The sequence below is a fragment of the Oryctolagus cuniculus genome, chromosome 2 (genome assembly GCF_964237555.1).
Source record: "Oryctolagus cuniculus chromosome 2, mOryCun1.1, whole genome shotgun sequence".
Lineage (NCBI taxonomy): Eukaryota > Metazoa > Chordata > Mammalia > Lagomorpha > Leporidae > Oryctolagus > Oryctolagus cuniculus.
Genome location: NC_091433.1, coordinates 54649458 through 54675159, shown reverse-complemented (window position 1 = coordinate 54675159; position 25702 = coordinate 54649458). Strand labels below are relative to the sequence as shown.

The window sequence follows — 25702 nt, the reverse complement described above, 5'->3', positions numbered from 1 at the left end:
CTTTGCACTATTATCATATATATTTGGTCTTTTTTTTCTCTGTTTCTGAACCTAGCATAAAATTATTGAATGATTCCAAAGCAAAATAGATCTATAAAATGTTAGAAGACATCATTTATATGGTAAAGAAGGAAAATTGGCAAGGGAAGGGGTAATGGCAGTAACCTGAAATTAAACACAAAATGCTATAAAATGAGCTCATAAGAATGCAAAGCGTTTACAAGTTTGTGAAAATGCCAAGATCCATCACAGGAATCTAACAATAATGAAATAATGTAGAGGTCCTTGACAAACATATAAATTCAATATGAATTACACATTAAATAATATAAACAAACAAAATTCATTCCATAAAAACCTGCATAAGGAATAGGAAGGTTATTTTTTGAAATTAGATAATTTATGCCCCTACATTATTCAGTTTAGCTCCAACTCCACTTTCGAAAACATGACAGGGATTTTCAAATTTTACTTTTTGTAACAACTACATGTTGATCAGATCAAAATGAAGACTCCAACTATTCTGGCTAAAATTCTGAATTTCTAGCAAGTATCACAATGCTGCTGATGTTGCTAGTTTACAGCCCATTCTCTGGGTAGAAAGCATATAGACTAGCTGAGAAAGAAAGACCTGGATTTATTTAAAGTCCCTGGCATTGTGACTTAGGAGAATTTTTCCCTCTAAGTAGTACATAGAGAACTATAAATCTTTGTGAAACTCAAATTTTCAACTATCTACTTTTTCTGACTAGGAAGTTACAGACAAGCAGAGGCAAGAATGAGTGTGGTGTGAATGTCCTGTGTTTGTGTTTCTGTGTCGGGGTGCATGGTAATACCTTCATATTAGCATTAAGGAAAGTGTGTCAGCAGCTCTTCTGTGACTATCCGCAATTTGGAATTGCATTCATCTGAGCACACAGAGTTTAGAGAATTGTCAGGTTCAAATATACCCTATCTCTGAGGTTAAGCCTCAGCTTATTTCACACATTTCAGCAGTTTCCATGTGGATGCTGTTAAGGTTGCCTGGAATTTGGAGATAAGCCTGGGATTAGTCCTGCTTTAAAGTCATCATGAAGCCTTGTTATAGGCCTCAAGTTAAGTTGTTAAATGTATTTCTGAGAGCTTACTGCAGAAAAAAAAAGTCACATTCACTAACTTTCGTAAGCTTCAGAAAGCAAAAACACAGTGGTAGTTGTTGAAAATTTACCTGCAGGCCTGAACCTTCATGTTTTTATACATGGTAAGCTTATGTTGTGAAGCTAAAATAATATTCTGTATACCAAATTTGCCTTAGGAAAAATATCTACACTAAGAAAAGTTTGATGGGATACTCACTTTATAAAAAAAAAAACATTTTAAGATTGGGTCAATCCTATTTGGACAGATGCTTAAAAATCATTTGGTAATAATTTAGAAATATTTTATTATTATTAATGTTTTAGTGTTTCTCTTTCTTTATTGGTATGAATCCTACTGTTCAAAATTTGCCAATCACAATATTTAACAGTTGTTGGAAATATGAATTCCGTTGATTTTACTGGTGCTAATAATATGAATAAAGCATTGACTTTCTATTTTTTTCATGGGTAGCTATTCTAGTGACCTTGAGGATATAAAACATAAGACAGTAATATTTGATTAAATCTTGTTAAAAATTGATTGCCTTTGGCCAAAAGACATTGCAGAATATCCAGAAGAGGAATAGCAAAATGATGATAAATTGCATATGGAACAGAATTGGAATTGGTATGTATCCTGAAAATAAATTTAGAGTGCAATGCTTCAGAAATAATTTCCTAAGGGAAGCCAACAGACTTTCTATATCCTCCTGTACCTTAAAATTTGTCTAGTCTAATTAATCTGATTTTTTAAAGGGTTGGTGGAAATGATTTTCTATGCCACAAGATTATGTTTTCTGAAGCTGTCCAAAAAAATTATGTTAATTACTGTTCTTAACAGCACAATTATATGGATATATTATAAAGAAGGAAAAAAGTTTCTCATAAAGGTTCTGCAAACAAGAGACATCTTAGGAAAGCTTTTGTTTTGTAGTGGTAAAATTATCTTAAAACATAATATGTTGAACATTTGTGTAATTTTGGTGGGTAATATAGTTTCTTTGTTATTTACTTAGAACTTTATTTTATTTCAACAGTTGATCATGTCCAACATTTTTAAACATTAAAACAATACAATTTTTGCAATACAGTATGAGTTACCATAGTCTTCACAAGTCTTCTAAGCGACTGCTGTTGTCTCTGCAGACACTTTAGTGGACTAGATTTGATTAAATCAAGAGGATCTCCTTAAAGCCTATGGAAACTATATGCTATAAAATTGGAGAGTATTTGGTGGTGAGAGCAATCACTCTGCTATGTAATTACCAACCTGTGTCACTGACCCATCCATGATCATTCTCCATCATAACTTCTCTCTGAAGAGTCACTATCGTTCTTCCCATTTTGACCAAATGTCTGAGACATAAGAAGTTAATTTAGCCAATATCAAACAGGTAATAGTTGTGTTGGAATTCTGACCTGCCCAATCTGTTAAATCTTTATATTCCCCATAATTCAGAAAGCAGAAGAAGTGCTCCATAGTTCCACTCAAACACTATAAAACACCAACTAATACTACCAAAAAAGATCTTATAATCCAAAGAAAGAATTGGCAGGAGGGTCTTTTCTATTTCATATAACTTTAATATTGTGATGTATTATAAAAGATTAGAGAACTATTTTTATCATTTATTCTTTCCAATTCACTTTTATGTTTGATTATAAATTAATACTTTAAAATTGATGGCTCACAGGAGTAGAATACCTAAATGAAAGTTTTATTTAAGTATTAAAATAATGACTATTCTTAAAAATGTCCAATAAAAAGCTAACAAAATCACCATTATTATTCCAAATAACTCTATTCCTGTTGTTCTACTTCACAAACATTAATTACATTGACAGTTTGCCTATTTCCCAGCTAACATCATATACGGAAAGTCCATTAAAGTTGCTACTGTACCAATGATGATATGATAAAATGAAAGGGCCATTATTTTCTCTCTCTCTTTAGAGACATTCAGTTCAAAAATACCCTATGAGAAATATTCAACAAAACATACTCTATAAACTACAATTTCTTATCAAATATTTCTTACTATATTACTGTCAGGTCAAAATCTGCTATAACAAATAGTTTACCAGGGCAAAGTTAATCATGCAGAAAATCACTAAAAAGAGAAACTGCCTTATTTCTCCAGATACTAACCAAAAATACCATTCATTTAATAATCTTCATCTATCTTTCTATTCTTTTTCATTTTTTTAAAGAAAATTTAGTTTTAACACATTAAGTACCTATTTTTAGTTTGAGGTAAGAGTGACTATTTTTGAAATAAGTAGCCTCAATTAGAATAAAAATAAGTGAATGTTCTATTTAAATATTTTTTAAATCTCTGAAAATTTCAGTTTTAGGTACTGCTCTTATTATTTGGTAGTACTGAAATCATACCTTCCCAAAAAAACAGAAGACAAAACACTCTTTGGAATCAAACCTAAATGATCAAGGCACTAGTTGACATTTTAATTGATTATTGTTGAACAACTGCATCTCTGTCACTTAAGCTCCAACAACACAAACAGATGTTGAGTAACCCTGAATTGTTACTTAGAATAAGTCATTGAAAACCAGAACTCTGTTTTAACAAATCCACAAAATTAACACACTGGGAAATCTTTCACAGAATTTTTGAACACTATGACAAAATGACATTTTTGCAGTAAATGAAATTCCCCAAACCTCAATTAACCCATATGATCTCAAGATGAATATTCTTTCGAGACATAAGAATAATATTCAGATCTTTTTACTGTCATTCTTTCTTAAACACAGGTAAGTAAAACTTCTTCATACAATGAAATATATGGTAGAAAATTATATTACCAACTACATGAATATCATTAGAAAGGTTTCCTTTTTCAAAAGAAAAATCCAGATAAGAGGGGCTTTACTTTCTCTGCATGTTAACAACTCCTATATTTAGACACAATCTGCCTTATGAAATCTTACTCTCAGGAAACTTTCTGTAATATTATTCTCCTGTCTTACAAACCAAACTATGTTTTATCAACTGGGTAAAAATATTAAAACTTCTGTCAAATTTTCTAATACTCTATACATCAAATTATTTTTGTTGTTGTTCAGATAGGATACAATAACTAGTACTGCCAAGCAAATATATGTATTTGGGTCTCTCATAATTTCTAATATATATGAAGTAACACAAGCACAGCCTGGATAATGTGCCATACTGGTAAATAATAGAGTAGATACACTTTTCAGAAACAGGAACAGATTTTATAGCTCTACTTCAATGTCTCACCACTCATGTGTAGTTACACTAATATATTTTGTGATGCTTGTCTGAATCTGAAAGTAAAATCTGAGGCGTTTTGCCAACTCCTGTCTAATTTACAACAGAAATAGAATGCACAGTTCCCCAGACACCAATAGCTTCTCATTAACTTTTTTTTCTAATTAGCCAGTGGTTTCTGTAGTTACTATATAAATAAAACTTTATAATCACCTTTTGGATAGAATCAGAAGAAACACTATCTTTTTTAAAAAGCCCTTAATTATTACATGGTGATAACAAAATCAGATAAAGTGTTCTCAACTTTGTCTTACCTCTGTCACTGAAGTCATCTACTAGAATGATTTCTGCTATCAGACTCTCTGGAGTTCGGTTAATTATACTGTGTATAGTCCGCAGGAGTGAAGTCCAACCTTCATTATGAAATGGGATAATGATGCTGGTGTTTGGCAGTCTTTCCAAGTACATCTTGTGCTTGCAGCTGGAGATGATGAAGGAAGAAAAAATAGCTAAATGAAATGCAAAACTATTGTATATCTTACATTGTTGTTTATTCACTGTTATCAGACAACTGTAAAAACATGACTTTGCCTAATACTTTCACAGCAAGAACTTGTACATTGTAATAGTTATTCTCTTCATTCAGAGAATTCTTTAATGATACCCTTTCACTTAAATTTTAATGAAACAATTATTTTATTCTCTTTTGTATTAGAGGCTCAGATATGTCAGGATGAAGAAATGTGCTCTCCTTAAGGTACATTTTTCCATTGTTATGAAATAAAAATAAGGGTAAATTATAGGCATTAAAATTGTTTCCACTGAGCACATGATTAAGGTTTAGATTGCTTTTCTGAAGTTTTAAAAATTTAACTTCTGTAATAATTATGCTTTATTAGTCATTTTTGATTTTAGTGTTTTTTATGGTTCGACAGTATTTAAAGCTATAGGGGAGAAAAAAAGAAACCTATAGGCTTTCAATGGAAAAATAGAACACTTAATACTAAATAATAATTTAATAACTATAACCACAGAGTAAGAAATCCAAACAAAGACATTATCACAATCCTAACAGAAACCAGAAAAAGAAACCTCAGGTTGGTGTTTTCCATTATGCAATAATCCAAGAAGCCAAAATTGAAAAATTTTTTTCATTCTATCCTTCTATTAATTAATTTAAAAGTTATCATTTTTATCAAACAAGTTAATTTGATGTTTCTAAAAGCAATAAATAAAGTTGTGAAAACTATCTAAATCAGACTATGATGTTGGCACAAAGATGCTGTATAAACATGGAATTCATTTTAGGACAACTTTAATGACAAAAAAATATAAAATGAATTAGATCTGTCAGTGTTTTCCAAAAGTGTAGCAAGGCTGGTAATTTCACATATAACATACAGATTTGGAAAAGAGTACTAATATAGTTCAGTATATTTGGTCATAATTATATAAGATCATCATTTCTCTGAACAAAGCTAATAGCCCAAAATAACTGTGCTTCATATATCAATAATAATAATCACACCTATTGTACAAACCATCATATTTCACAAGGTTCTGAGAATCCAGTAATATTTCTAAGAGGAGAAATTACTCTTTAAACATTACGATAACAAGTTACACATATCACTATCTTATTAATTAAACAGTAATGGCTTTCAGATGAATATCCAATAAATAATCAATAGGTTATGACTGTCAAAAGATGTCTTATAGTCATGACCAATCCAGTCAGAAAACTGGCAGGCAGAAAAGGATGCAAGACTAATCATATGCAAAAAGGTTTTCTCTCCAAATTTTCAATAAATTTCTACCTGCATGAGCTCAAATTACAACTACACATAAAGTGTGAAATACCTTCTACTCACTCATTTACTCATCCATTCATTCAAGTCACAATGTTTTTCTGAGAGTTTGATATAAGCCAGACTCCAAGGTAGAGTTAAAACATTGAACAATACCTAGTCCTTCCTCATATACAGTTTAATGGGAAACAGACTAACAGGCAATTGCAATTTTAAATGACATTGATAGTGTAGATTCAAAAGTTTAATGGAGTGCTAAAAGAATATTTCTGTGTCCTTTGAACCAATTTGGGGGAATTATTTTAAAAATTTAAGGGTTGAAGTTGGCTTATGGAAAACAGGTTTAAAATATATTTGGTAATAGAATTGACATGACTTGACAACCAAGAAAAGTTTTTTAAGATTTCTCATGATTGAGCGTAATCAACCTATCCAATGAAATATAGACTGATACAGGAAAACAGTGTGTGAGGTTCACATTTCAGGGTTTCAAGGATTAAGGGTGAAGACAATGAACCCAATTTTGTCTATGTTATGGTTGGAGTGTCATATCATTATCTTATAAAGATAATTGACAGTTTATATTGTAAAAATTAAAAGAAAAATAAGAAAAGACTGAGGGAAGGTGGGATTAAATGAAGGAGAAAGGGTAAGGCAGAAAACATCATTAGGATCTTAAAATTGTATATATGATATACATGAAGTTGGTTCTCTTTTTATAAAGGAAAAATTTAAAAAATCAGCATCTGGTATATAGCATTTATATGCCTATATATATAAAATGCTACATGTTTATGTTTATCTTTCACCTGTTAGTCTATCTATATATGCATATAGTTCAAGATAGATGTGTTTTGTTTCAAGAAGAGGCTTGTGAATGACAGGCTCTAGCAGATGATGTCTTTGCACCACCAACATCCCCTTAGTCCACACCATTCCAGTGTGAGCCAGGAAGATCCTCTTTTGAGAGTTTTCCCTCATTTCTGCACAAAAGGCAGATCATATGTTCTAGAGGAAATTAATACTCCTGGAGCAAGTATCAATAAATGAAGAATGGGAATTGAAGAACAAATAGAACAATGGTGAGATAACTCTGTAATATGTTCTCCATTGTCTCCTGGAGATTCCCAGCAATGCTAAGCTTCAGTTGCCATAGAGATAAGCAGTTTAACAATGCATCATTTACTAAGCACTCGCACTCTGCCTTTCCCATCATACTTATTTTTGTTCCCATTGTGCTCCTCAGTGCTTCCTGTGTTTATGTCACAGAAACTATTGTAGGCAAAATTTTGTCTCAGGATCTGAATGTAGAGAAGATGAACCTTGGACAATGGCATTTAAATTATACTACATTTGGCAGTAACAGTCTCAACTATAAAGTGATGGTCATTTGTTAAGTAATATTCTTATTTATGTTGAAGTATGAAGCTTGTCATTTGCTCCACCTGAAGATATTTTAAATTTTTTAAATTGTCACACATGCATTTCATTAATTCTTTTGATTTTTAAATTATTAATGATGCTTTGTTCAGAGCCTTCTCTGTGCCTGTAAAATACAATAACACGAACTTTACAGTGGGTCTATATAAATGGAACTCTCATAGCTAGTAGACATTCAGTAGTTACCTTTTTACATTGATATCCATAATTTGTCAATAAAATATATGCAAACATTACTTTCTTATACCTGGGAATTATTTCTCAGGTATTGATCAATCATGTTTTATAGATCAAATGAATTTCAAATGACAGGTTTGCTACTAAAACAGCAGATGAAATTAGGCAAGTTATTTATTTCTTTAAGATTAGTTTTCTCATATGGATACTGTAGGAGCTATCAAAGTCTTGATAATGTGTTAATAAGAATGAAATTTAAGTAAGGTAGGTAATGCACTTAGTGTAACATTGTATCTGATAATAGTAAATATTGATAAATCCCATCATTATTATCGCTGTCATTGTTGATATTTTGATTGTTATTCATTTAACTGTTAAACTATCTTTGTAAGGGAGTTGGAAACTCCCTTTGGAGGGAAGGAGAGGGAAAGTGAGAGACACTTAAGATACAGAGAGAGAGAAATATATTACAGTCTCTTCCTTCTGAATTCACAAACAGGCAGATACATAAAACGATCAGACTCAAATGAGACAAGTGATAAAATAGAAGTCACATAGGCACTGAGAGCCTGGAGAAAATGTAGCCTACTTGGTCTGATAGAATTAGAGAAGTCCTTGTAGATAAGTCTGTAGGTTGAGAACAGATCACGTAGGATTCTGAGAGCAATTCTAAGGAATTTGGACTTTAGCCTGAAGTCAACATGAAGTATTTCAGATGTTGTTAATCATGTGGAAGACAGGGGCATGTTTACATATTCCTCAGGCAGCAAGGAAGACAATACATTAAAAACTGAAGACTCTCAGTAGGAAGATTATAGATTGTGACAGTTCTGGCAAAAAATGATGAGGGTACAGATCTGATTTTTACTTTAAGGAAAACCATTCTCTCTGTAACAATATTTAATCTGATTGAATTATAGTCAGCCATTCTAGTGCTTAAGCTGCTTCATAGAAAATTGAATTCACCACCAAACTCAAGCACTGTATTTCAGCAGTTGTGATGCAGATGACTGCATTCAGTATTACTAGACATACTGAAGCATATCCAGGGCTTTATTAAGAACCTGAATCTGTGCATGTCAGATTTAATGTCAAGTCTGGTTGAGAATGGAAGCTTGTTAAATATGAAGACAGCATATCAGTATGAAAGTGTGTTTAAGAAATAAAATAAAATCAAACACAAATTATATGTTTATGCTTGAAATAAATAGCAAAGTTACAAATGTAAGGAGAAAATGGAGACAAATTAAAATGCTTGTTGTAATAAGTTACAGGAATATGGGTAAAAATGCCTGCAATTTTTGCATTTCATATTGCTGCACTATTTTCAAATAAGTGTTTACATAAAATTAACTTAATGTTTAGGAATATCTCAGAGATGAGGACATCTTATTTTTGAGGAATAATTTATCTAAGTGGATATAAAATTCAAACTTCACCATGACAAAAGAAATAGCTTAAATCTTTATATATTTGAGAAAAATGACAAATTGTGTAAGCATTTAAAAGGCTGACAAAAATCCATTCAAACTGGTCTCTACACAATATGCTGAACTGTTGATAGTAATGAAATGAATAATAAAATTCTCACACTCTTCTGTAATATTCCAAAACAGAAACGATATATATTAATCTGATATTTTATATCGACATTTGCTTAACTGATTTTTTAAAAGTTAACTTAAGTAACATTGTTTGCTTTAAAACATACATATATTTATTCATTTGTGATTTTATTGATTTATCTGTTACTTCAGTGGCTTGACAAAATAATGTTTTTTCAACAACAGAAAGAGGTAAAAAGTAAATTTTAATAATAAACATGTGAAATAAGTACCGAGACTTATGAGTGACCTTTTTTTTTGTTTAAAACAGGTATTTTACTATTCATGCAACAATTTTTACTATGGGCATTTAGGTTAACTTACATTTTAGCTTCTTAAGAAACTTATCACCACCTAATCATTCCTTCTCATGCTCTAGGGCTATGGTTTTAGTTTTGGAAAAAATGTTAAAACTTACATTTAAAAAGCTCAAATTCTAGTATTTCAGTTTCTATACAAAATGTTCAGTGAGATTATTTTTATATTTCAATCCTTGGATCATTTTACTAGATTTTCCAAATCATAGAATTTAGTTTATTTTTATTTTCTATTCTATCAATTTTTATAAAAACACACATCAGGATGCAATGTTGTGGTATTAGCATCCTAATTCCAATTGTCTTAAAGCAATAAATATTCTCTTTTCTTGCTTCTTTTACCTGCCCAGTACTTTTTGGCAGAAAGGTCTCTGCTCATTACAGTAAATGAAAATAGGCATCTTGACCATTGTCAATCACTGTGCCATAGGAAAATAAGAACACTGACATATTTCTCTCTGCTTATAATTCATCAGTCAGAACTAGTCATATATCACACAAAGGCTGGAGATACAAAATCTTAAATATTGCAAAAGCAAAATAGTCAGAAACATGACAAATGGTACCCATCAACACAACCACTGTAACCTCTGCCTTCTTTTAAGTAAAAAAAAAAAGAAAAATGAAACTACATGTTAACTACATTTTTTTTTAAAGAAGATATCTTTGTTTATTTGAAAGGCAGAGTTACAGATGGAGAGAGAGCGAGCGAGAGCTAGAGAGAGAGATTGAGAGTGACTGAGAGCGGTATCTTCTATCTACTGGTTTACTTCCCAATTGGGTTTTAGATCTTGGGCTTGGTGCCAGGAGCCAGGTGCCAGGAGCTACATCCTGGTCTTTCCACAGGAGTGGCAGAGTACATAAGCCACCTTCTGCTGTTTTCTCAGGCTTATTAGCAGGGAGCTGGATTGAAAGTGGAGCAGCCAGGATGTGACCTGGTGCCCATTTAGTGCATCATACTATCATTAGCCTTCGAAAATATCTTTAAAATAATCAAATTAATTAAAATTACACAGATATTATAACATATAAGGCTGTAGGTTATCACTTTACCAGCTTATAATGTCTTCTGAAATGACACTTTATCCACTATAATGTTTTTGGAAACCAACCATTCAGTAATATATTTAAGGAAATACACATCCGTGGCCAGCACTGCAGCATAGCGGGTAAAGCCGCCACCTGCAGTGCTGGCATCCTATATGGGCACCAGTTTGAGACCCAGCTGCTCCACTTCCAATAAAGCTCTCTGCTATGGCCTGGAAAAGCAGTAGAAGATGCCCAAGTCCTTGGGCCCCTGCACCAGCATGGGAAGATCTGAAGGAAACTCCTGGTTCCTGGTTTCAGATCAGCGCAGGTCGGGTTGTTGCAGCCAAATGGGGAGTGAACCAGTGGATGGAAGACCTCTCTCTGTCTCTGCCTCTCCTCTCTCTGTGTAACTCTGACTTTCAAATATATAAATAAATCTTTTTTTTTTTTTTAAAGAAATACACATCCAAAACTGGATGATGAACTGTTATCTGAATAGAGGCCCTATAGTCACCAACATTATAGTACTAGGGAGATAAAATAGATTGCACAGGATACACTATTTACAATATTCCTTTATTGGTTTTGCATGTTTTCATAAGACTAATGCTTTTCCCATTTCTATTTGAGTATATTGACAAAAATGCCACTGAGTTTTCTTCCTTTAATCAACTAGAATAACATGGAACATATTTACCATTCCACTTGATCCCACTAAACAACTAGATCCTTAAATATGGGACAATGGTTTCTAAGTGATTGAATATCAAGGAGCAGAACACAGTAATCTTTCAAAAACAGGAAATAATTTCCCCTGCTTTCATTGAGAGTCAGGCCATAATAAAGTTAGAAACTTACAAGAAGATCCAAGTTATCTTCCCTAAGAAGATGGAGTCAACAATCTGGGGAAACGAAAGGTGGCCAGAATAGAGAACTCTAAAGAGAGGGCTGTACAGAGGAGAACCTAGGAGATCTCCTCCTCCCCTCAAGTCCTCAGTTGGGTAATAAATAGTGCATGTGCTTGAAGAAACAACTCTTCTCTGGAAAACGAAGCACCAGAAAAGATTAGAGGTAGCAATCCCATGCCTCATATAAGTCATAGACTAATTATTATTAAGAACTGGATAGACTATTGAAAAGATTAGCCATATACTAAATACAGCTCTGGCCTAATTTAATATAGCTTAAAATCAAGATCTAATAGTATCAAACTGTTTCCAACTAACTTGAATACATCATAGAACAAAGTTTAATAGTATTTATAATAACACAAGATATCTTTCACCTTCAAATACAAAATAACAATGTCTGATAATAACTAAAAAATTACTGGCCACTTTAAAACTTATTTTATGAGGTCCTGATACCACAAAGACACTGCAAGGAAAGAAAACTGCAGACTTATATCCCTTATGAACTTGGATGCAAGAATCTTCAACAAAATACAAGCAAACCAACTCCAATAGCATACACTATAACCAAATGGGATTTATCCTTGAGATGTAAAAATGGTTCAATGTATGGAAATCAATTAGTCTGACATATCACTTTAATGAATAAATGATAAAAATCTCTTGAACATCTTAGTAAATGCAGAAAAAGCACATTTTCACTAAAAAAATCAGAAACTAGAAACAGAAGGGAATTATCTCAATATAATGAAAAACATATATGAAAAGCCCACAGCTAATGTCATACTTAATGATGAAAATCTGAAATCTTTTCTTTTAGAACCCAGAAGAAAGCAAGGATTCCCATTCTTGGTACTTTTATTCAACAGTACTTTCAACGCTAACCAGAGAGATTTGGTATGAAAAGGCATCCAAATTGGAAAGAAAATCATCTTATTTACAGATGATATAAGATTTACATATGGAAAATCCTAAAGTCAACATTAAAAAGCTCATTAAAACTGAAAGCTGATTAAAATGAATTTAGCAAAGTTGAAGGAAACAAAATCCACATACAAAAATCAGTTGTGATTGTAATCATACTATATCAAAATGAAATGAGGAAAACAATGTCGTTTAAAATAGCACAAAATACAATGAAATACTTAGGAATAAACTTAACTAAGGAGGTAAAGATTTGTATATCAGAAACAACAAAATATTGATTAAAAATTAAATAAGACTCAAATGAATGACAATTATCCTGTTCTCATGGACTGGAAGATTTCACACTATTAACATATCCATCATAACCAAAATAATCTCTATATTGAATGCTATTTGTATCAAAATCCCAAAAATAATTTTTCAGAAATAGAAAAAAAATTTAAGATTCATATGGAAAGACAAATGACCACAAATAACCAAATCAACCTTGAAAAAGGAAAACAGAGTAAAAGTCATTACATTTTGTAATCTCAAAATATATTACCAAACCATACTGATCAAAATGGCATGGTATTGGAATAAAAAAGGCATGTAGACCAATAGGACATAGTAAAGAGCCCAGAAATGAATTCACTCATGTAATATCAACTGATTTTTGATAAAAGTGCCAAGAATTCACAAAGGAGAATGCATAATTTCATTAACAAATGGTGCAGGGAATATTTGACAATCACAAGCACAGGTATGAAGTTTTACTCATCTCTTACAGCATAAAAATAAATTAACTCAAAATAGATTAAGAATGTAAATGTATCAGACAGGGTTGTCTTAATCTGAAAATTCAAATAAGAAGTATGATAAGATTTCACCTGACGGGGCTGGCTCACTAGGCTAATCCTTCGCCTGCAGTGCCAGCACCCCAGGTTCTAATCCCAGTTGGGGTGCCAGATTCTGTCCCAGTTGCTCCTCTTCCAGTCCAGCTCTCTGCTGTGGCCCGGGAAGGCAGTGAAGGATGGCCCAAGTGCTTGGGCCTTGTACCCACATGGGAGACTAAGAGGAAGCACCTGGCTCCTGGCTTCGCATCAGCGCAGCGCAGGCCGTATCGACCATTTGGGTGGTGAACCAACGGAAGGAAGGCCTTTCTCTCTGTCTCTCTCACTGTCAAACTCTGCCTGTCTGTCTGTTAAGAAAAATAAATAAATAAATATTTCACCTGCCACATCAGATGACTATCATAAACAAATAAATAAAAATAAAGTTAGAAATGTTAGTAAGGATGTGTAGAAATAGGAACCCTTGCACATTGTTGTTGGGAATAAAAATGGTATTAACTTGTCACTATGGAAATGAGTCACTTTGGAAAATAAGCAATTTTCATAAATTTAAAATAGAACAATCCAGTAATTTCAGTCCTGTGTATTTGTCAATGGAATTAAAATCAGGATCTCAGATATTATAGCAAAGGTGTAGAAAAAGATCTGTTGGCAACTGAATAAATGAAGAAATGTGCAAAATAAATACAATAAAATACTATGCAACCTGATACATGTAACAATATAGATGAGTCTTGGAAAATTACAGTGCATAAATTAAGCCATTTTCAAAAAGGTCAATATGATGATTCCATTTATATGAGCTATCTAAAATAGCCAAATTAAAGCAATCTGAGTGGAATGGTGACAGCCAGTCCCCTGAGCAAATATCCTGGGTCTTTAAAAAGGTGGTGGAAAATGTGTAATATGAAAAAAACCTGCTCCTTGATTTAAAATTTTTTCAACAAAATAAACATCTTTCAATTATATTACTTTACAAATTTGTTTTAAGTTCACAGATATGTACAGACATTCCTCTGGGATTCTGTTAGGGTCCACATTCTAAATATTTGTGATGTTGTATTATTTTTAAATAATCAATATAATTCCCTGAAATAGTGATAAAGAAAGTGTCAACTCAGTTCCAGTCAGTTTCATTAAGGTTCATGTGGGAGAAAAACCAATTCAAAATATGAAAATATGTTTGAGCTCATGACCAGAGAAAAAATAGTATTTTAGAGGCATTTAGAAGTAACAGAGTCAGCAACTTAGATTCCAAATTAATTAAGTTGTTAATTTATTGCCTCTTTGCCTATCAAGAGCCTTGTAAAGTGACTTTCCTCATGGAAGACAGTTTAAAAGTATTTGAATTCCATGAAATTCAGAAGACTTCCTATGCAATATTATCAGAATAGCCAATAATATTATAGATAGCAAAACCATGTTTTTATTATGATCGTAAGTGTCCAAAAAGGTGAGGAAATGTCTTTATTTTCTTTTAACCTTTTGTCATTGCATGATTTCTTGCAAAGCCATTTTGGTTCAGCTAAAGGTCTCTCTGCTATTCTCAATAGTAACAGAATAAAATGTCAACTTGGCAGCTGGCTAGTGACAAGCACATTACAGAGCATATCTGTGTAAGTCATTTCCAAGTGCCAATTTACATAGTAATTGTTTTAATGTCAGCATATTCAATTTTCAATGGCTGGTTTTAGTCACACAGTTTTTCTATTCTCATCTTGCCCTGTCAGTTGGGTTTGATAAAGCAGTGATAACTAGCAATTTATTTTGCCTTTGACAGGTCTGAAAAATTAGTATGGGCTACCAAGTATATGTGAGCAGGGCTGAATGTGTATAGGGGTCATCTCTATTTAGTTTTCAATTCACTTATCCATTTATTTATTTATTCCATCACTTATTATACAGGAACTTATTAAATTAATATCTTAAGTAGTAATCTGATTAACTCTTTAGTGAATGATATTTTGTCTGTACCAAGTAGCAAAGAGTTTGCCAGGTTAACGAGGCTGTGTACGTATCCAGTGACAGAAACATAGTCAGCACAGGGGAGCAAAGGAAGAGACTGGAGACTGGCAGAGATCAGAATATGCAGAATGGTGTCAGTGTTTCCCAGCTACTAGTTTTCAGTGCCATGGGATATCTTTTAAGAATTTCATGGGTGTGTGTGTATAATATTCTGCCTTAGTTCGTATACATTAGTATTTATTTGACAGGTGGAAAACGAGAAAGTGGAGAGAGAAAGAGACATAATGAAGGCAGAGAGAAATTCCATTTCCTGGTTCCCATCTCCAGTGGTGAACCAGGCCGGGCTGAGTCTGGGAGCCAAGAAATCACTGCAGGTCTCTCACAAGTTGGATGAAACTAAATCATTCTATCCATCACGACTGCCTCCCATGGTCTGTATTACAGGAAGCAGGAGTCAGGAACTGGAACTCCAAAATGGGACTCTGATATCTTAACTAGGCAAAATCCCTGCCCTTCCCTTAGGTTTTTTTTTTTTTTTTTTTTTTTTTTTTTTTTTTGACGGATAGAGAGAGAGAGGGGAGAAAGGTCTTCCTTCCATTGGTTCACCCCCCAATGGCTGCTATGGCCGGCACTACACTGAGCTGAAGCCAGGAGCCAGGTACTTTGTCCTGGTCTCTCATGCAGGTGCAGCAGCCCAAGCACTTGGGCCATCCTCCACTGCCTTCTCAGGCCACAGCAGAGACCTGGACTGGAAGAGGAGCAACCGGGACTAGAACCTGGCGCCCATATGGGATGCCAGTGCCGCAGGCAGAGGATTAACTAAGTGAGCCACAGCGCTGGCCCCTGCCTTAGCTTTTAAGGATCACTATTTGCTCATCTACTGAATGTTTGGTTTACTTTTTTGGTGAGAATTTTTACATACATAGTCTGAAAAGGAACTGGCAGTTTGCCGTTTTAGATGAATTTGTCTGGGTCTGGTATCAGAGTAATATGATTAATTGGGAAATTCTTCCCCTTGATATGTCCCCAAAATGTTGTTCCAAAATATTCATCTGTTGAAATCCTAACTTCCAAAAGGACAATATTTCTAGTAAGATGTAATTAAGGTTAAATAAGTGGTTCCCTGATCCAGCAGGACTACTGGCCTATAAGAAGAGACACTAGATGACTCTCCCCCTACCACACCTGCTCTGGCATGTGAGAGCACCACAATCAGTTGCATCTGTAAGCCAGTAAGAGAGCCGTCATTACGCAGAAATCCTGCTTCCACTTTGACCTTAGACTTCTGGTTTCCAGAAATGGGAGAAAAGAAATTTCTGTTAAACTGCCCAGGATATAATGTTTTGCTATTTCAACCAGATTAGATTAACACCCTGCCTTCTATACCTGGAATGATTTTGTAAAGAATTAGTATTGATTTTTTTCTATAAATAGTTGGTACAACTTGCTGGTAAAGTTATCTGGACATGAGCTTTTCCTTTGGGTAATTTTTTTATATCAGTTCAGTCTTTTCACTTGGTTACAGTTTTATTCAGTTTTTCTACATCTTCTTGGGTCAATTTTAGATACTTGTGTCTTTTAAGAATTTTTTTAAAGAATATTTATTTGTTCGGCCGGTGCCACACCTCACTAGGCTAATCCCCGACCTGCGGCGCCAGCACCCTGGGTTCTAGCCCTGGTTGGGGTGCCAGATTCTGAACGGGTTGCTCCTCTTCCAGTCCAGCTCTCTGCTGTGGCTCGGAAGGGCAGTGGAGGATGGCCCAAGTGCTTGGGCCCTGCACCCGCATGGGAGAGCAGGAGAAGCACCTGGCTCCTGGCTTCAGATTGGCGCAGTGCACCCGCCACAATGGGCCAGCCGTGGTGGCCACTTGGGGGATGAACCAATGGAAAAAGGAAGACCTTTCTCTCTCTCTCTAACTCTGCCTGAAAAAAAAAAAAAAAACCCACAAAGAATATTTGCAAGTCAGAGATACACAGAGAAAGGCAGAGAGTTGGGGGAGGGGGGCGGTCTTCCATCCACTGGTTCACTCCCCAGTTGGCTGCAATGGCCAGAGTTGCGCAGCTCCAAAGCCAGGAGCCAGGAGCTTCTTCTGGCCCTCCCACACAGGTGCAGAAGCCCAAGGACTTGGGCCATCTTCCATTGCTTTCCCAGGCCATAGCAGAGAACAAGATCGGAAATGGAGCAGTCGGGACTTGAACAGGCACCCATATGGGATGCCAGCACCACAGGTGGCGGCTCTACTTGCTATGCCTCAGTGCTGGCCCCTTAAGAAAAGTTTATAGTTCATATAACTTACATAATTTGATACTCTACAATTATTAATAGTAATTCCTTGTGACCCTTTTCATTTCTGTAAGATCAACAGGAATTTTCCCTCTTTTACTTCTAATTCTAGTTATCTAAGCCTTCCTATTTCTCAGGTCAATCTAGCTTGAAGGGTTTTCAATTTTGTTGATCTTTCTAAAGAACTAGACTTAGATCTTACTGATTTTATTGCTTTCTATTTCACACGTTACACTCTAATCTTAATTATTTTGTTTGATTTTTTTTAGTTTGAATTAAGAATATTCTTTTTGAATATAGAATCTTACAGCTGTTATAAATTTTTGTCCAATCATTGTTTCAGTTACATCTCTTAAGTTTTGGTATGTTGTATTCATTTTCATTTATCTTGAAGTCTTTCTGATTTATATTCTCATTAACTTGTTGATTGATAATGTGCTAGTTTCGACATGTTTCTGTGGTTTTCCAAGTTTTTAGTTATGTTGATTCCCAATATCGTTTCATTGTTTCCAGAGACTGTACTTTACATTATTTCTATCCATTTGAACTTACTAAAGGGTTTGTTTGCTTTGGTTTGCCTGTCTTGTTGCCTATCCTGAAGATTGTTCTCTCTGCACTTGGGCAGAATAGTTAAAATGCTGTCATATTGCATTGGTCGGTTGGTAGAGTGTTCTACAATTTGTTAGGTCTTTTTGGTTTCTCTGACTATTCAAGTCTTCTATATTCTTCTTGATATTGTAATTATTCTTTCCACTACTGAAAGTGGATTAGTTAGTTACCTTTCCAAAAGGCATCTTCTAAGTGCTGGCTCACTCACCAAATGGTGGCAATGGCAGGGCTGGGCCAGACTGAAGCCAAGAGCGTGGAAGTCTATCCAGGTCTCCAACATTATGGCAGGGCTTAAGTACTTGGACCATCTTTCCATTGCTTTCTCAGGTACGTTAGCATGGAGCTGGATCAAAAGTAGAGTAGCTGGAACCCAATCTGACTCCCACATGCAATGCTGGCATCTTAGGTGGTGACTTAACCTGCTGCTTCAAAACACCAGCACCTCCAACTACATGTGCATATTCAGTCATCTACTTCCTGCTTCATTTTGTCAGGTATTTTTTTTGACAGGCAGAGTGGATAGTGAGAGAGAGAGACAGAGAGAAAGGTCTTCCTTTTGCTATTGGTTCACCTTCCAATGGCCGCCACGTTTGCCGTTGGTTCACCCTCCAATGGCTGCATGGCTGGCGCACTGCGGCCAGTGCACCACGCTGATCTGATGGCAGGAGCCAGGTGCTTCTCCTGGTCTCTCATGGGGTGCAGGGCCCAAGAACTTGGGCCATCCTCCACTGCCTTCCCGGGCCACAGCATAGAGCTGGCCTGCAAGAGGGGCAACCGGTTCAGAATCCGGTGCCCTGACCAGGACTAGAACCCGGTGTGCCGGTGCCGCTAGGTTGAGGATTAGCCTAGTGAGCCGTGGTGCCGGACCATTTTGTCAGTTCTGATTCAAATACTTTAGTAATTTTTAATTTGGTACATATGTTTACTATTGTTACATCTTTCTGATTACTTGTTCTTTTTATTATGAAATATTCCTCATTGACTCTAGAAATATTTTTCTTGTACAATGTATTTTATCTGATATTAGTGTAGCCATTACAGGTTTGTTAGGTTGCTGTTTATATGATATACATTTTTCTTTCTTTATTTTCAATCTATTTGTATCTTTGAAACGTGTCTGCTAAAGACAACTACTGCTGTGGGCATATTTTTCTCAATTCTTTCAATATGTGCCTTTTGATTGCATTGTTTAATACACTTACCATTATTATTGATATAGATTTATGACTACCATTTATGTTTTTGTCTCATATCCATTTGGTTCCTCTGTTATTCTTTTGTATTAATTGAATATATTATAATGTGGAATTTTAATTTCTTCAATGATTTTTTTTAACCTTACACTTTTAGCAATTTTTAGTGAGTGCTTCAATTTCAAGGATCTTTTGTGTATGTATTTTCGATAAGTGTGAGAAGTTTTCTGCCATTATTTCTTTGCTATTTACTCTCTCCTGTCATTCAGGAAAACTTGCATACTTGCTGGTAAACTTGATGGTGTCTTAAATGTGTCTGAAGTTAGTGTTTATTTTTCTTCTTTTCTTTCTAGTCTTCAGATTACATCATGTCTATTAATGTATCTTCAATTTTTATATTTTTTTTCATTAGTTTCAATCTCTTGTTGAGCTTTTGTAAGAATTTTTAATTTTTGTTAAGGTAGTTTTTAACTCCAGAATTTCCATTTGGTTCTTTTCTATAATTTATATTATAATTATAATTTCTATCTCTTTTGTAATATCCCCTGTATGATCAATCATTGCCATATCTTTCTTAATTACATTTTACTTTTGTGAACATATTATGGTGTTTAGTTTTATATATTTTAATATGAAACCAATTTATATATATCATAGATAATATATACTATATTTATACTTTGTTTTTAATTATTTTAATTTTATATTTATTTTTACTTTATTTTTATAGACATACATAACTAAGCCCATTTTTATTCTGTTGAATGCCATCTCTGGTCTCATAGACAATTTTCCTTGCCTGCTTTTTTTTTTCTAATTGTATGGGTCATAATTTACTGTCTCTTTACCGTTCCTCATAATTATTTTGTTGAAGTTGCACATTGTAGATAATAATGCATTGCAGTAATTCTGAGTATTGTTTCTTCAGTCCCCTACTGTGATTTGTTATTCTCACTTACCTAGTTTTTAGAGAATCATTTCTTTCAGTCACATTACTAAGCCTCTCACATGTGCCCTAGGGAGGCGCGGCTTTGGGTATTTGCAACATAATCCTGAGATGAAGTCTTATTGGTTGGTTTTCTTTCTCCTTTTCTAGACACACCCAGCTGTTGTATCCATTAATGGCTGGTTGATTCCTTATTATTTTTCACAATGCCCTGGAATATAAATTGTTCTAATTCATTCAAATACTGACTCCTGTGGGGAAATAGTTTCTGAGGTCCCTTTATATTTGTTCTGAACCCCGGAGAGAACTCTCAGATTTCTCATTCTTTAGTTTTCTCCTACAAAAAGCTTGCCTATATTCTGCACTAGTATTGCTAAACCTCATAATCACAGTCAGGCTACTTCTCATCACTACCTTTACTGTTCTTTAGATCTGAACTTCTCTGTGTTGTGATACAAAGAAGTCAGTTCCTGTAAGAAGACATTAGATGCTGTCTGAGTCATGGCTTGCTTCTCCCTCAGGCAAAATCTCTGAAGCGGGGCTCTGGAGAGGAAGGTGGGGACAATGCCAAGATTCTTGAGTGACCACTTGCAGTAGCAGCTGGGTGCTCAGGGAAAGGGAGGACAGCTCCAAGTCCTCTCTCTTTGCTTCACTCACACAATGTCGCAGATGGGGACAAGGTGATGAGGGCCTGGCTAGTCTCAGCGTGCCACACCCAAGGTAGAATCTTTTCCAGGAGTGGTGGCTTAGAGGAAAAATAGACCCCTTCACCCGTCTACTGTCCTGGGCCAGACACATTGTTTCACTGAGAAGGAGCAGGAACGATGGCATATGCTGAAGTCCTGATCCTCCCAGGAAGAAGTTTCTCTAATTGGAGCATGGCCCTAAGAGGGCTCTGGGCTCTCCAGCAGTCTCAGGAAAGAGCCTCTGATTTACTGAGCTGGGAGGGAAGGAGGATGGAGTCGTCTTCCTCAGGTACCGATTATTTCCTTTCTTATCAAATTTTTATAATTTTTTCTAGGATAGATTTTTCATTTTCTCCTGGCCCTAGGGATTGTTTCCAATGGCTTAAAATTAACAATAAAAAAAAAAATAATAATATTCACCAGCTTTATCATTTTCAGTGGAGCACCTTATGTTGTCATATTAAAATTTAATCTCTGGATGATTTAGCTTTAAAAACTCACCCAAGTGCCTTTTATTCATATATTTAATAAACAGCTGGCAAAGGACTTGAGCAAATCAGACAGAATTATACTTACCGACAAATACTCACTAGAGTTCTAATTATGATAAACATATGTTTTAAGATATTTATTTATTTCATTTTATCTGAAAAACAGGGCATTGGGAGATATCTTTCACTGCTGCTTCACTCCTGAAATGCCCACAACAGCCAGGCTCAACCAGGTTGAAGCCAGGAGCCTGGAACTGACAAGAGCACAAGCAGTTGAGCCACTATAAATCAATAAAACAATGTTCATTGAGAACTTTTTTAATAAAAGCAAGTAAGATTATCCGTACAAGTGCGAGGAGTCAGACAGGTCAATAGGTAGTCAGTGGGGTCCCAGTGGAATTTGGGGTGTAAAATATTTGCTCCCTTCCCCAAAAACATATCTTTAGGAAGAACAAATAGGCTGCTCTCCTTCCTTCAGAATCTCTAAATTTACCATGAGAATAGCAAGGAGCTCTTCTTTTTTTTTTCCTTCAAAATTGTACTTTAAAAATCCCAGTTCCCCAAGGTTCTTTGGTGTTCATTTCTCTCTTGGAAGCCCCCCTCCATGCTACTCTGGCTGGAGGTCTTTGACTCTAATAAATCTTTTTAAATATCTCTGCTGTTTGCTTGGAAATTCTTCTTCCATGTGAGACAAAGAACTGAGGTAATAATAATTTTTCTGTCACCCCTTTTCCCATAACAAAATGATTATTTGAGAGTGAAGATAGTAGCTTTAAAATGTGCATTTTTAAATATTAAAATCAAGACTGTTCATAAAATATATTTTTTAAATTTTAAATAATTCAGCTACAGGTTCATTGTTTTCTATCAGTTTTGATTTTTGATTAGGTTGAAGGGAATTGATGATGTATGTTCTTTTTTTTTTTTTTTTTTTGAATGTTGGATGAGCATGAGTTTACCAGTATCCTTGGACCACAGCCACATTATTGACAGCGTTTGTCATCACAATCTAACCTCCAATGATTTACCCTAACAATAGTTTATTTTAAAAAGTAAAACAGCTAAATGGTTGGTTTGTTCAGAAAAGAAGGTCCAGGACTGTCTTCCAAATGTGATAATTTCTCACTGATTCACATTCTTTCTCATATTATACATGAATCATAACCTTGATCATTCCAGTAAACTTCTGAAGGTGAGAGCAAACTGAAGGAGAAAACTTACAATTACTACTGCATTGTTAGTGAGAGTGACACACAACATTACATCAAATCTTCATTTTTCTTCTTTAAAGAATTGAATTTGTGAGTCTATTTCTTAACACCTTTATTTATTTTATTCTCGTTTTAAGATTACAAAACATACACGTTGAAATTTAGTAGACATGATTTTGAAGCAGCCAGGTTATTTTTAGAAGTTCTTGGGGGTGGGGGAGGATTTTGCACACCTTTCACATTGCCACTCTGTTAGCCCCAATGCCTTTGTGCTTGTCATCATTACACCTTTCAAAGAACCTACTTTATGATCTGTCACTCATTCCAAAGGCTAAACGTCTGCCAATTCGTAAAGTGTTATCTCTCCTAGGAGGATTTTCATTTCAACAGGACATACATCTTTCGGTTATAAAGATAAAATCTCTTATCTTTCAGGCTTTAGTCAAAAGATGGTGTGTGTGTAGGTGTGTGTGTGTGTGTACATGTTGTTATTTCATGGAGGTTTTGTAATGACTTTCAGAAACATTTTTGTACTAATGTCTATACTCTTGTGGGTAGTCAGCCCTTGAAAAATAATTGAAGGGTACGCACTTAACAATTTTGAAAGATTGTTTTGTTCTGTTGTCTGTTGTTCTTAATCATTTCTCCCTCCAATTTGTTGCTTATTTTTTTGGGAATATGAAGTCCGTCAGGCTCCCTTGCTGTCCTCAGTACCTCCTGGCACAGCAGCTCATAATGCTTCTAGTCAACAAGCCCAGAAGCTGTTTTTTCTTTTTGTTTGTTTGTTTTGTTTTATAAACTATTTTCTTTTATAAACTGTTTGGCTGCCTTCCACTATTGTCTGTAGGCATATATAAGATCTTGGCTGCAGAACTTCTGTGTATCCTTGCTGGCTGTCATGAGGGTAAAGGTGGATTATTCTTTGTGTGTGCTAGCTCACTGCCCTGAGAATGAAGAGGCCTGCATCCGTGCTTGGCTCTGCAGTTTTTCTGTGGCCTCTCCAAATCAGGACCTCATCTTCCCGGAGCAGAGCAGTGTTGCAAACTTTAACCACTTTATCTTTTTTTTAAGTCATATTTAGACACACCCTCCTTGGAATAACTTTTGAGGCAAATGATACATTCTCTCCTTTGTGTCAATATGCAAAACTGACTGAATTGTATGAACAGTTGTCTTAGTTTATTCTGCTTCTAGATACTCTTGTAAACTTATTGAAAGCAAGTATTTGCCGGTGCTGCGGCTCACTAGACTAATCCTCCGCCTTACAGCACCAGCACACCGGGTTCTAGTCCCGGTCGGGGCGCCGGATTCTGTCCTGGTTGCCCCTCTTCCAGGCCAGCTCTCTGCTGTGGCCAGGGAGTGCAGTGGAGGATGGCCCAAGTGCTTGGGCCCTGCACCCCATGGGAGACCAGGAGAAGTACCTGGCTCCTGCCATCGGATCAGCGCAGTGCACCGGCCGCAGCGCACCAGCCACGGCGGCCATCGGAGGGTGAACCAATGGCAAAAGGAAGACCTTTCTCTCTGTCTCTCTCTCTCACTGTCCACTCTGCCTGTCAAAAAAATAAATAAATAAATAAAAAGAAAGCAAGTATTTAATCAGCTTCATCAATTTACATCATTATAAATATGATAGTGTTAGGTAGGAAGTCAGATATGAGCTTATGTGTGTGTGACAAAGGCCTAAGGAGACATCTATGTGCAGCGTATGCATCTCAAAGTCATCCCGATAACCTTCCAGGGGCAGCCCAGTATCTGCATCCATCCCTGCCCCTTCTACCGGATAACCTGCCAGGTGGGGGTCCCCGCCCCTTCTGCCTAATAATCTTCCAGGTGCAGCCCAGTATCTGCAGGCGAGTCTTGCTCATCCTTCCTCTAACCGGGGTGGCACCAGCCAGGCTTCCTCCTGCCTGATAACTTCAGGGGGAAAACTCAGATAGGAATTTTTCGTATTTACATCCAAAAAGTCCTTTGTTCCAGGAGGAGCAGAGGTGGGGAGGCAAGACCCATCCCCTTAAAAACCCCGGCCTCAACTGGACTGCACTCAGCCATCAGTCTCTCTCTCTCTGCTGAGCTGCCCACCTGGCCTAGCCAGGTGTATTCTCTTCACTCAACCATGTAACCTCATTCTCCCCTAGTCTGAGCAACTGGGCACTCTCTCTCAGGTTCTGTCTAGAGAGGTGCCCATCCATTCTTACAATGTTACTGCCCTAATAAACCTTGCTGTTTGCTTTCCACTTACTCTCTGTCTCATGCCTGAATTCTTTCTTGTGCAAAGACAAGAACCCTGCAGTTCTCCGGTAACAATAGGAAACCACTAAGCTCCACACAAATTTTTATGTAATCTTAGCCGGCGCCGTGGCTCAATAGGCTAATCCTCCACCTTGCGGCGCCGGCACACCGGGTTCTAGTCCCGGTTGGGGCGCCGGATTCTGTCCCGGTTGCCCCTCTTCCAGGCCAGCTCTCTGCTATGGCCAGGGAGTGCAGTGGAGGATGGCCCAGGTGCTTGGGCCCTGCACCCCATGGGAGACCAGGAAAAGCACCTGGCTCCTGGCTCCTGCCATCGGATCAGCGCAGTGCGCCGGCTGCAGCGGCGGCCATTGGAGGGTGAACCAACGGCAAAGGAAGACCTTTCTCTCTCTGTCTCTCTCTCTCACTGTCCACTCTGCCTGTCAAAAATAAAAAAAAAAAAAAAATTATGTAATCTTGAAAATGAGCAATAAAAAAATTATCTTTGCACATTTTTGTTCATCTCAAATGTTTCTGTGACTCAATTCTAGCAATAAGAGTCATAGCTCTTCAATCATATTTTTTAACACAACATTAAAATTAATATTTGCAGCCAGTGATGTGACCGCCTACAGTGCCAGCATCCCATATGGGTGCCGGTTCAAGTCCCCAC

At 35.8% G+C, this 25702-nt stretch overlaps 1 protein-coding gene across 1 annotated transcript in view; it reads right to left on the bottom strand.

Moving 5' to 3' along the window:
* The window catches only part of GALNTL6 (polypeptide N-acetylgalactosaminyltransferase like 6), a 1232148-nt gene that overhangs the window by 716118 nt on the left and 490328 nt on the right, over positions 1 to 25702 (bottom strand). Inside the window, exon 5 of the mRNA XM_002709470.4 lies at positions 4687 to 4853. Coding sequence (XP_002709516.1) covers positions 4687 to 4853 — 167 coding nt within the window. The remainder of the gene's footprint in view (positions 1 to 4686; positions 4854 to 25702) is intronic.